General features: G+C 38.1%; 1 protein-coding gene across 4 annotated transcripts in view; it reads right to left on the reverse strand.

Annotated features, from left to right (window-relative positions):
* Nucleotides 1-12,373, reverse strand: part of SLCO1C1 (solute carrier organic anion transporter family member 1C1) — a 42,371-nt gene that overhangs the window by 25,440 nt on the left and 4,558 nt on the right. For 3 of the 4 annotated variants that reach the window (XM_037033832.1, XM_037033831.1, XM_037033834.1), the window contains exons 3-6: nucleotides 11,825-11,966; nucleotides 6,936-7,068; nucleotides 3,785-3,909; nucleotides 449-595 (exon numbers count right to left, since the gene is read on the reverse strand). In XM_037033832.1, coding sequence (XP_036889727.1) covers nucleotides 449-595; nucleotides 3,785-3,909; nucleotides 6,936-7,068; nucleotides 11,825-11,966 — 547 coding nt within the window. The remainder of the gene's footprint in view (nucleotides 1-448; nucleotides 596-3,784; nucleotides 3,910-6,935; nucleotides 7,069-11,824; nucleotides 11,967-12,373) is intronic. The other variant, XM_037033833.1, reaches the window with a different exon arrangement.

Below are 12,373 nucleotides of genomic sequence, written 5' to 3' on the forward strand. Positions count from 1 at the left end.
GAGTGCATTTCATTTGTCAACTTTTCAACTTCATTGAATTAGGAAATAATTCTTTCTCAGTTTTGGAAGAAAAACGAACCCTTTAAGGCATTAATTACCTCTCAGTAAGGAAATAACACCAGAACTAACCTCTCTCTCTCTCTCTCTCTCACACCCAAATGCTTCAGCAGTCCATAAAGTCCATGAAGATACTTGCACAAAGTCATGTACCATTGCTCTTCAATTTACAGTTATTTTCTTTTAATCTGATGTTCTTTCCCTAATACAATAGGGTCCTTTATTTAAGTTTCTTATATTATTGAAATTCCAGTATAGACTTCAGAAACGTGTAAACTGAATATGGAAGTTGTATATGAAGTAAAAGCCTTCCATGCTTGATTTAGTTCAGAATGGAGTTGAGAAAACCAGGTACCCTGCTTCCTAAGAAGACAAATAAGGGGAGCATTACCAATATAGAAAGCTGCATTGTCTTCACTGGCGAAATCATCAAGGTAGGTGATGCCCAGAGGCTGAATGGGCGTTTCTCCAATTCCACGAAGAAGGTTCCCCAGGAAAACATAAACCCACATGGAGGAGCTGGTGTCGACTTCACATTCTTGAAAGAAAAGCAAACAAGATGATTGAAATTAGATTACGATCAAAGTTAATATTTATTCTGTATTCCTACAAGTTATCTTAAAATTGGATTAGAACGCAGAAGTGAAATAAGCCACAGACACAATTCGATATGCTTGAGCAAGACGGGGAAATGTTTTGTAACTTCAATAATTTAGGTGGTGCTATTCATGTTTCCTTCTTATTCTCTCTCTTCTTTTTATTTCATACTTAAACAAAGTTCTTGGAATTCCTACACTCCAATAACATTTAATATCTTCCTGTTTAGGATAAAACACAAAAATTTGAACAAAGACTTCTCTTGCCTTAATCTTTAAACTTATCTATTTTTCAGCAGAAATCATTTGTAATTTTATTGCTGACTAAATTTTATCTGAAATTTAAAAATGTAGTCATTTTTAAATTTAGTCATTTATCTGACTAATTTTTTATCTGAAATTCAAAAAAATTTATGGCTGATAGTTCAACTTTGGGTAGCATTGCCTATAATTACAATTGTTGATAGTGAATAATCATTTTTAGGATTCATGTTTAGGAAACAATCTGTATAAAAATTAAAAACCCTATACGCTTTAGTGGCATAAGTATTCCAACAAAAGGAAGCCTTCACAGTATTTTTAGAGTGAAATTCAATGCTAGCGACTTTAAAATGCTTTCATAAAAGCCATGTCTTAGTATGAATATGTGAAGTTGGATAATTACTCCCATATCATAAGTGAAATATACTTTGAAGAGTTTAGTCACTTTAATAAAGAGGATAATACTAACAACCTCCAATAATCACTTCTGAATACTCCCTTCTCTCAGCCACTGGGCTAAGTCATTTCTAGGCAATTTTAAATAGAATTTTCCTAGTAATCCTATGACATAGGAGTTACTTTCACCTGTTAGTAACCCTTTCCTTAAAGTAATTTTTGAAGGTGATGTATGGGTTATGGAGAACCGGGGTGAATGCCTTCACGTAGATAAATCAGTTTGCATAACAAAAAAGACCATGTTCTTTCCTGTCTTGTTCTTCTTGTCTTAATTTCACCCCTCTCATCTTCTCTAAATTTCTATTTCATTGCCCAACATATAATGTGAACTCCTCCCAAAATTGACTCTGATGTCAATTCTAGCCCTAACATTTATTTGTATTATTCTAAGAAGCTTGTTGGTGGGTAATTCTTACAGGTAAGTATAGACATGTTAGGTCTGTGCTTTCCAACATCAGTAGCCATGGTCACATGTGGCTATTGAAATTTAAAATAATTAAAATTACACAAAGCTAAAAATTAATTTACTAAGTCAACTAGCTATATTTCAAGTACCTAAGAGTCCCATGAGGCCAATGGCCACCGTACAGACCATTTTTTTGCCATCACAGAGGGTTCTGTTGTATACCACTGCTCTAGAGTGCTATGGGGAAAATGGGGGTGTATACAGCGTTTTTGAGGAGTCTGTGTTTACCCCACTATCATCTTTAGGATGAGCCTTGTGTTCACTGTGTCTAATGTCCACATATGTCTATGAATTTAAAGGAAAAAGGAAAGAAAAGGATTGAGCTGTGAATCTTATACTCTGTACATATTTAATAACGTGTCTCTTTACATTAAAAACATCTTAATTCCCCACCTCTAAACCCTATGTTTCTTTTTTTAACATTAAAGGTTTAAATATTTCCTAATGAGTTGCACTGTCATTCATATCATGTCTCTTCCCTTGTCTAAAAAAAAAAAAAAACAAAATAAAATATCTTCAATGACTACATTGTGTACAAATGAAAATCCAAACTCTTTAGCTCAATTCTTTGCCTTGTTACGTGGGCCTGGGTTAAATTTATTATCCATCATATTCTTTATGTCCAGTATGTCCTTCCCACTTTCTCCCCTTTGTTTTCTACATTCCTTTTAATCCTCTGGCCCCTCCCTTCATCAAAACAGCCAGAACTCCAGCGTTGACTGTGCAGGAAAAGCATCTCAAAAGAAAGCATTAACGAGAATGTTAGAGGAGTGAAAAGGCTATATGATATAGATAAAAGATTTGGATGGCTAGAATAGAGGTATATAAAAGAAGGGCTTCCACACTTTATAGAAATTGATCCCGGGCTAGAAATAGAGAGTTTGTTGGGGGGCGGGGGAGGGGGAGGAGAAGTTGAGCATGTTGATGCTGAAGGGCTATGGAGAGATGGGATTTGAACTGCTGCCCATGAATCATCCCAGAGATGTGGCAAACACCTGTAAGGAAGGCCTTGGACTCCATGAACTAGGAGAACCCGTGCCAGGATGAGCAGGGCAAGTCCAGGGAGGTGGCAAGACCCCAAACATGAAATGGTTGCACAGGGAAGCTAGGCAACTGTGTCTTAAGCTCCTCACAGGGTTTCCAATGTCTGCTGTAACATGGAAGAGATGATTCCCATGTCCCTGAGGGTGGCGCATACATAACATTGCTGTGTAACATGCATCGGCCGCATGGAACTCTCTATTTCTAACAGAAGTCCCTGAGTTCTATGTTGTGTGGAAAGCAGAATTATATCCATGTTTCCAAAATAGTCACTTCTGCATCAGAGAGGGCTGCTGCGCCAACAGAGCAAAACATGGACATAAGATGACCCCAAGACGACAGGTATGACCAAACACTGTGGCCAGAAGGATGATAAATAAGATGACAGAGCACCAGTAACACCCCAAATCTCCCTCCCATCACTCCCCTCTTTACTATCATGTAAAATCTTTACAATGTCGGCAGTCCCTGGGAAAAGGGTGAAGACAGGAAGAAATTGAGGTTAAGTTTTTTCTATTCTGATGAAAAGAGGCTGAACACAGAAATTAAAATTAGCTCTCTGAAAAAACATATGTCTATCATATCTGAGAAATGGACCGAGATTTGTTCATGCTAAGCTAGTTTTACAATGATTTCTTGGCCTGCATTTTTGAGCCACTGGAAGCTGTCCTCAGTCACCAGCAATTAATGCTACTTATCCCATATTATTTGATTGTCTATATATATTATAGACATCATATACTGCTTCATATTCTAGGAATTTTTATGGCACTCCAACATCTCAATTTAAGTAGTAAAACTTGACAGCAAAAATTATATGTAGATATTTTGCCCATACTAAAGCACATGTAATATTTGCTTTTAAAAGGCTTGCTTAGTCATTAGAGTAAAAACAAAGTCATCTTACCATTATTTATTTTAGAGTGTGCTTTTTCCATAACTGAGGTTGGTAATTGACTGTTAGACTCCAGGAAACATGGCGAGATGCTACGAGTGGAATTGGAGAGAGTAGAATACCTTTCATATCTGTACCTGTATAAAGAGAACATTTTCTTTATAGTATGGACTCATTTAACATCATGCTAAAAATACTACATGTGTAATATTGATCCATGACTCATTAGGCTACTTGAGTTCTCACCTGTCCCTGAACCTGTATCACCAAACCAAATCAGCATTTCATAGCGGAATTTGCTAAAGAGACAACCTGAAAATCTGATTCACAGGCATTCACATACCATATTTGAACCAATTATCTAGTGTAATGAAAGAAAACAAAAGACTTATTCATGGGAGCTCACTTTAATATAAAATAATGACCGCAAGTCACATACTCTCTTGGTGAAAAAATATCCAACACTTGGTAAAATCACGGTTATCTCTGCGGCAGAGGAAGCGCAGTGATTTAGCGACCGGGGTCATTGGCGCTGCATTTATTACAGCAGTAAGTTCAGTGGAGCGACCGCAGTGCTGCTTCTGGAGAACTGATGATACACGGGCCTTCTGAGCCATTTGTCCAGATGGTATACTACTTCTTCTCAGTTTATTAATCTGGCTCTAAATTGTTTCTAATTGCAACCTTTGTTCTGTTAACGAGGTTACAGTGGCAGCTGGGTTAAAGAGCTGAAGCTGAATGATAGGGCTGTAATAATTCGTTCTGAGTTCCCAAGCACCACACTGCCTCTCAAATGATCCTTCAGGAGCCAATTTCTCTGCTCCAATTGCACCCTTTGGAGGAGAGACAGCTGAGAGACAGCTGATGTCATCTGGATCCTCTTGTTATTCAGGCAGTATGTGACTAGAGACTGGTAATCATGGTGATGTGATTAAAATATTAATAATCAAACCTATTCTGTGTTGTAAGGGAAAGCTGTATAGAGTTATGAAAATATTCAGGTTAATAAATGGGTTAATTGATTTCAATTTTGCAAAACCGACAATTCAGAGGGTCCATGAATCTCATGGAAAAGGTCACATTTCTGTATGTATGTGAGTGTTCAAGGGAAGAGGCTCATAGTTTTTGTCACTTTTATCAAAGATTCCTTCACCAAAATACAGAAAGATTTCACTTAATGAGGAAACCTGTTTTTCAGTTCTTAGCTACACAGAGCATTGAGCATTAAAATCATGTTGAATATAATTTTTTTAATTTAATAATTCTAGTGTGGGGGTAAATGCAGACAACTGTACTTGAACAACAATAAAATAATGTAAAAAATAATTCCAGAGATACCAGGAACTGTTACAAAGCCTCAGGACCCTTAAAATGAGTGTCAATAGTGATTATGCAGTATTTTGAAAATTGTTAATTATTTGAGCTTTCTCAATTCAATCTATCAAAAAAGCTACTGTTGCAGGCATAATAATTATTTGTTGTTTGAATGAATGGAATTTTATGTAAGTGCCACTTTGGTAACTAATTGCCACAGATGACACTTCAGGAAAACCAAATACGTTCTTCAAATTTCAATTTTTTTACTTTTAAAATGGGGGCTATAGATGTGGTCTGTGCCTAATTAGGCTTAATCAAAGAAGGAGAAAAAGAAGTGATGGAAAGGGGACCCGTGGTATGAATGCTTTCAAATCAGAGATCAAGCGGGGGTTAGGCGATTGGAGACTCATTTTCTCAGCCTTTTCCTTTGCCCCTTCCTTACCCATTGGCTCACATAACACCTCTGAGGACCTTCGGTGACACAAGTAAACTTCTGTCCTTGGAAAGGAGGCCAGAGATGTGTCCAAAGAGCAGGCAGAAGTCCTGAAGCCTCAGGTCCCTCTCCAAGTAGAAGTGAAGGAAAGGGACACCATCCAGACAGGGAGCTATGTGCACTGCTTTTACAGACTGGCCACAGAGGGCAAAATCTGACTGTGTATGTAAGTGAGTCCTAGGTCACTTCCCTACAATCTGAAGAAGAGCTTGGACCAGATCATTTCTAAGTATCTCCAGCTCTAATACGTCACAATGCAACGATCTAGAGTGGGCAATAATTGAAGTATTAGTTGACAAATCATTTAGAAACTCATTCACTTGTTTGGACATGTCCTGGAAGTCACTTGCCAGTCAGCAATGGGTAACCACAGAGAATGGAGGCACCGGATGTGCGCAAGGAAGGCAGACCACACGACAGCCCGACCTGAGAAGGTCACCAGACTGTGTAAGTTAGGGTGTCTAGCTTTAAAATAATAAAAAAAAAAAGTATAAACTATGTTCTCCTACCCCACAGATTATTGTAAGGGTAAAATGACATAACAAAGGCCAAAGCCTTCGGAACTACTAAAGCTGTATGCGTGTACTAACAAATGTACTAACAAAAGTCCAAAGAGTGGATTTCAGGGTTCAAGGAGGAAAGGAAATTCCTTCCTACTGTTGTGGAGGAAGGAATCTCTATGAGATAGTATTGATAACTTGAATACTTATTTGAGTTGACAATATATCTTCATGTCAGTGTCCTACCAACCCAGTGTACCATGACCCAGCGTGTTAGCTGCAGCATTCATTCATTACCCAACTGACACCATTTGATATTTATCATGTAATACATTAATTTCTTTTTGCTTATATATTTGCCTCCACAGCTAAATGAAAGCATTTGAATAAGACATATAAGTGAAAATTTCCTTTAATTTTGTTGACGTCAATACATAGTAGTAAAAGAGCTTTTTTACAGATTCTTAAATCATAAGTAAAACTGCAGTGGTCTGAAATTTCACCCAAAGAGGACATAATAAAAATAAGATGTAAATTATCATGGTTTAAACCATGGGCTATTTTTTAAAGATTTTTTATTTATTTATCTTTAGAGAGGAAGGGAAGGAGAGAAGTATCAATGTATGGTTGCCCCTCATCAGTCCCCTGCTGAGAACTGGCCTGCAACCCAGGCATGTGCCCCGACTGTGAATCGAACCGCGATCGTGTGGTTCACAGGCCTGCGCTCAATCCACTGAGCTACGCCAGCCAGGGCTGGGCTGTTTTTTTAATTTAAATAATTTACTGTAACCATAAAAAGGGAGAAATGCAGTGGTGGGTGTGAGCAAGAACAGGGCAATGGGGTCAGACTTACTGCTGCATGAAGAGATGAGGCAACGCAATGAGCAACGTCCCGACGCCCATGACCAGGCACCCTGCGCCGATGATTTTTGGCCTGTGAAGTCTGGCTCCAAAGTAGCTAACGAACGTTATGACTAAAAGATTCCCTTTGAGGGAAATAATAAAATTTTCCTAAGTTAGAGAACTCAGAAAAAGTCATCAGAATAACTAAATGAATTTAACTGAATGTCTGTAACTAGTCTAGCCACCTTTTGTTTTGACGAAACCGGCTCCCACCATTGTTCCTATCTTTTGACTTTCCTTCCTTCAAGCGGAGATGACTGTTGAAATTGCCTTCAGACTCATTACTCCAATCATGTCACTCCTTTGACAGAATACTTTAAGGACAAACCCTTCCACCTCATTTGCACATACACCCTAATTATTTGTCCTTCTAACGTGTTGTATCTGTAATCAAATCGTAGAAGGTGTCGTTTAGCTGTTCCTTTAAATTTTCTTTGCCGATTTGAAACAATTTTATTACTGTTTCTTCATTAAACTTTATTATTGTTTCTTCATTTATTAAAGTTTTCTAATAAAACTTTTATTAGTTTCCCATTTGCTCTTGAAACATACATTATATTTTTTTGCCTTAGCTGATATTCCCCCTCAAAAAACAGGCAACAACTGCACCTGACTTTAATGAAATCAAATGATAAAGTTCATAGTTGTACACAAGTGATACTTTATGATTTGTTTATATACTTTTTTACAAAAAGATAAGACTCAAAATGGAAATCAAAACTGCTACGCAGAAGCAAATTTAGGAACACATCAATTACATAACCTGTTACATAATTTTTATTATATACTTATTGTAAAAATTTCATGATCCATAAACTCTCCACACAATATACCCACCGATCTCTTTTTAAAAAATACTTAAGGGATGCTTTATCAAGGTGGGAATTGGGCCTTTTAAAAATGTCTCTAAAGGTGCGTGCAGTGACGGTGTGAACTGACTGGACGTGCTTTGGGGAGGATGCTCTCATGCCTTCCTGTGCACAAAGTGACCGGAAGGAGGTGGTGAGTAAATAGCAACAGTCAAAGTGCAGAATCTTAGTAGCTCCCGACAGTTTCTGGTGCCATCGATGTGAGGGCAGGCCAAGACATCCGTGGGCTTAATACCAGCTCGGATGTGTTGGAGGGGGTGGCTCCTGAAACATCCTTTGATGAACCCTCTTTAGGGTCTCAGATGTCAAGGGGCTATCAAGTTGAAACCATTTTTCACTTGGAATATGTAGTTTTTAAGATCTGGCGTGTTGGATAGAGCAAGGACTTAGCGATTCTGGGGCAATTGATTGTGATGGCTGTTGGGTAGCCATACATTCAAGTCCTGCTCGATGTTTCCAATTTTCTAGCAAGAGTGTTTCCTTACATCTGTAAGCAATCATGTAATCTACTACTGTTTATTCACATTGCCAGCTTTGGCCGAATGTAAAAAGAGCAGTAATTTTTATAACCTTGAGAACAATCGTGATGATGAGAAAAGGGGATTGCATAGTGGTTTCAGGCTTTGTAGCCCCAGAAGTATATAGCCTCTATTTTATTTTCAAATTGAAAAAATTTGAGTATAAGATCTCTCATTTGACAGGTAAGTGTTTAGTAGAGGAAATTTTGTATCGCACATATTGATAATTATGTGTATGTTTTTGTTAAAGTGTCACAACAAATAAAATAAAAATGAGTGCTGCTGGGAAGGCAAAATCATCTAGCCATTTTGAAAGACAGTTTGGTAGTCTCATAAAACTAAACATTTTTTTAATCCTCACCCAAGGATATGTTTCTTATTGATTTTAGAGAGAGAGGAAGGGAAAGAGAGAGAGATGCTGATTGGCTGCCTCCCAAATATATCCCAAGTGGGGATCATACCCACCACTCATGTATGTGCTCTGACCAGAATAGAACCTGCAACCTTTTGGTGCATGGGACGGTGCTCCAACAAGCCAAGCTACCCAGTCAGGGCAAAGCTAACCATATTTTACCATATGTTCCAGCAATCACGCTTGTCGATACTCATCTAAAGGAGGTCAAACTTTATGTCCATATGAAAACCTACACATGGATATTTATAGTCTTCACTCAAAACTGCCAAAACTTGGAAGAAATTAAAATGCCCTTTAATGGATGAATGGATAAATAAACTGTGACTCTTCCAGAAAAGAGACTTTTACCTTAGCACTAAAAACAGATGACCTATCCATGAAAAGACATGGAAGAACCTTGAATGCATATCACTAAGTGAAATAAGTCAATCTGAAGAGGCTTCATACTATATGACTCTGAGCATATGGCATTCTGGGAAAAGCAACGCTATGGAGACCATAAAAAGATCTGTGTTTTCCAGGGCGAGGGGTGGGGGACAGGTGGCTGGGCAGAGCACAGGGATTTTTAAAGCAGTGTGGTACACAGTGTGGTGCTGTAATAGTGGGTGTATGTCATGCATTTGTTTAGGCCTACAGAATGTACAACACCAAGGGTGAACCTCATATAAACTGTGCACTCTGGATGATAACAATGAGTCCTGTAGTTTGTCGGTTGTAACAATGTCCCAGGCTGGTGAGAGATGTGTATAATGGGAGAGGGCACGTGTGTGTGAAGGCAGGGTGTGTACAGAAAATATCAACACCTGTGGTCCATTTTTTCTGTGAACCTGACACTGATCTAAAATACATAGTGTAGTACATACTAAAACGTAAAAGAGCAAAACTCATATCTATGGGGAAGAAAATACATGGAACATATTTGAAACAAGGAGTTAATATCTGTAAATGTGAGGAGGTCCATATAGAAAAATTTTATTTTCTTGGCAACTCTCTGTGGTTGTTGGAGAACAAAACCTGTGTCATGAAAAAATACTTGAGACAAAATTGAGGATGTAGTGTATATTAGATGATAATTCCAAATTGAGGATGTAGTGTATATTAGATGATAATGCCAAATGATGTGAAAGGATAAACGAAATCATTCTGCAAAAAATAAGAATCGACAGCTAGAGACAGAAGGTCAAAATGGGTCCAGAGTCTTGGAAGGAAGGAATGTAGAGAGAGGAAAGAAGAGAATATTAAAATTATGGTGGAAAAAATGTATCTTTCTGAAAAACTGTGAAAAGAAAATAACTAGAGCAAACTTGTAATGTTTCAGATAAAATTTTGTAATGAAAGTAAGGAAACTTTAAATTATTTTTTGTATCTAAACCAATAAGTAATTTCGTTCCTTAGAATGGTCTAGAAGAATTAATCTGTCAAGTTGTTCTGGGACCTGAAAATCTAAGAAATAGTTTAGACCAGATTCTTTTTTTTAAGACTTTATTTATTTACTTTCAAAGAGAGAAAAAGCGGGGAGAAAGAGAGGGAGGAAAAACATCAATGTGGGAGAGATAAGTGTATCTGTTGCCTCTCACTCACCCCCAACTGGGCATCTGGCCTGCAATGCAGGCATGTGTCCCAACTGGGAATCGAACCAGCGGTTTGTTCTCAGGCTGCCACTCAATCCACTGAGCCCCACTAGCCAGGGCGAAGTATTTTTAAGTTTCCTCAGTTTTAAAATAATTTTTTTCTATAAAGTGAACATAAAGTGTAATTGATATTTTGTTTTCTATTTGTTTAGTCCTCCTTTCTGAGTCTGATTTATTCTTCTGAGTGGCACCAGGTGCCTCTTCTTATTTGCTTTTTCACGATGCAGTGTGTCACCCTTACCCTGAGGCTCCAAGGCCCTTCATTCAATTCAGGGTCATAGGCGGGGCAGGCATCTAGGAGTAAAGCAACTACCCAAGGAGTTTACACAAGGCAAAGATATGATCAGATGTTTCTGAACATCTTCGCTACACAAACTACCTATTGACTAAGAGCATCAGCCTCATCTGGGGAAAGTTGTCAAGTGAAGCAGAAACTGAAGCAGTCAGAGGTTTTTACGACAGCATATATCTGAGTCCCGTGTTGGCAGTAGTGACCACGGAGCTACTTACTATTCTACATTAATAAAGAATTAAAGCCTCTTATTTATCAATTTGGGAAGCTAACTGGGATCATAACCTTTCAAGTACTTCCAAAACTCTGAGTGGACTCAATTGGTCTTTTCAAATTCTAAAAGAGTGTCTATAGCCAATTGCTAACCAAAGATACCACAAAGACACCTGGGTGAAGGATTTTTATTATCTGCTCTATTCTATTGTTCTTGTCAACAGAATTCTTCTCTTTTCTTCCTCAGGCACTGGGTAGAAACCCCCTTTAATGGTTTAACTTCTTCTATAATTATAGTGATTTTTCATACAGCCCATTTGGATTCTTCTCAATGATTCTGAGATTCTGATTTTCAGATTCTGATTCTCAGATTCTTCTCAACTCTGACCCTATTTTGTGCCTGTTCACATCTTTAGGATTCTACATCCATTCTAAGTAAAATTTATGTCTCAGACTTAGATTTAACTCAAGCAAAAGTAGTCTCTGGCCTTTCTTAAGTATGAAAGACAGCCTCTCTTTCTATGTTTAACTTCCCAGCCTCCCTGTCCTTACCTAGTCTTGGACATATTTACATACTCTGACCCTATTTTGTGCCTGTTCACATCTTTAGGATTCTACATGACTCAGCGACTGCCCACAATCACAGAGCTTCCAGGATCTAAGACTCTTCCGTAAAGACACTGCCCACATACTTTAAACTCGAAGTACTAACAGCATCTTACCCTCTGCTCCAGGGAAGTCTCTCACTCTGGGAACTCTGAACTGTATGACCCATACAGTAATGCACATCTGGAAATATATTGTTGTTGCTCAGAGAGAACAAGTTACAGTGAGGATGTTCTTTAGTCATGCCTAGATGACCTAGTATTTAAAAGGGAAGTCAGGCCCCTGTAATACCTACCAATTTCGAAGCTTCCATCGATAACTCCCACCAGTGAAGAAGGGATTTCAAACCTTCTCTCTATCTGGGTGATGGTGCTCTTCAGATAGCCTTCTGCCAGGGCCTTGGCAAAGTAAACAAAAGACAAAGCACCCAAGAAGACCTGGAAAATAAGAAAGGTCACACTTAGTCTGACTCCAGCTTGGCAGCAACTGGGAACTTACTAAACAAACAGACAAAAAACCCAAATGGAGAAGAATGTAATAAACTTCTCATTGAAAATTGTATTCAAGCATTTCAGCCTCAAGTGTATGTACATTTCTAAAAATTCAATTTCTCTTGGAAGTAAGAGAATTTTTACTCTGAATGTACGTTAAACTCCTTTTTTCTTCTTTCTTCCTCCTTCCCTCAAAGGACATTAAAAGGAGTCTTGAGTTTGAAAGAAGATTCATTGTATGGCGAAGCAAAGAGAGGAAAGAGCCATTCATAGGTAAGAAAATAAAACAAACACCATAAACCGACATGAACAAGTTTAGCTCCCATGACTGTGTGTTTCACATTGGTGGTGCA

This window comes from Sturnira hondurensis, unplaced genomic scaffold (assembly GCF_014824575.4).
Source record: "Sturnira hondurensis isolate 20B ecotype Veracruz unplaced genomic scaffold, ASM1482457v3 Scaffold0021795, whole genome shotgun sequence".
NCBI classification, from domain to species: domain Eukaryota; kingdom Metazoa; phylum Chordata; class Mammalia; order Chiroptera; family Phyllostomidae; genus Sturnira; species Sturnira hondurensis.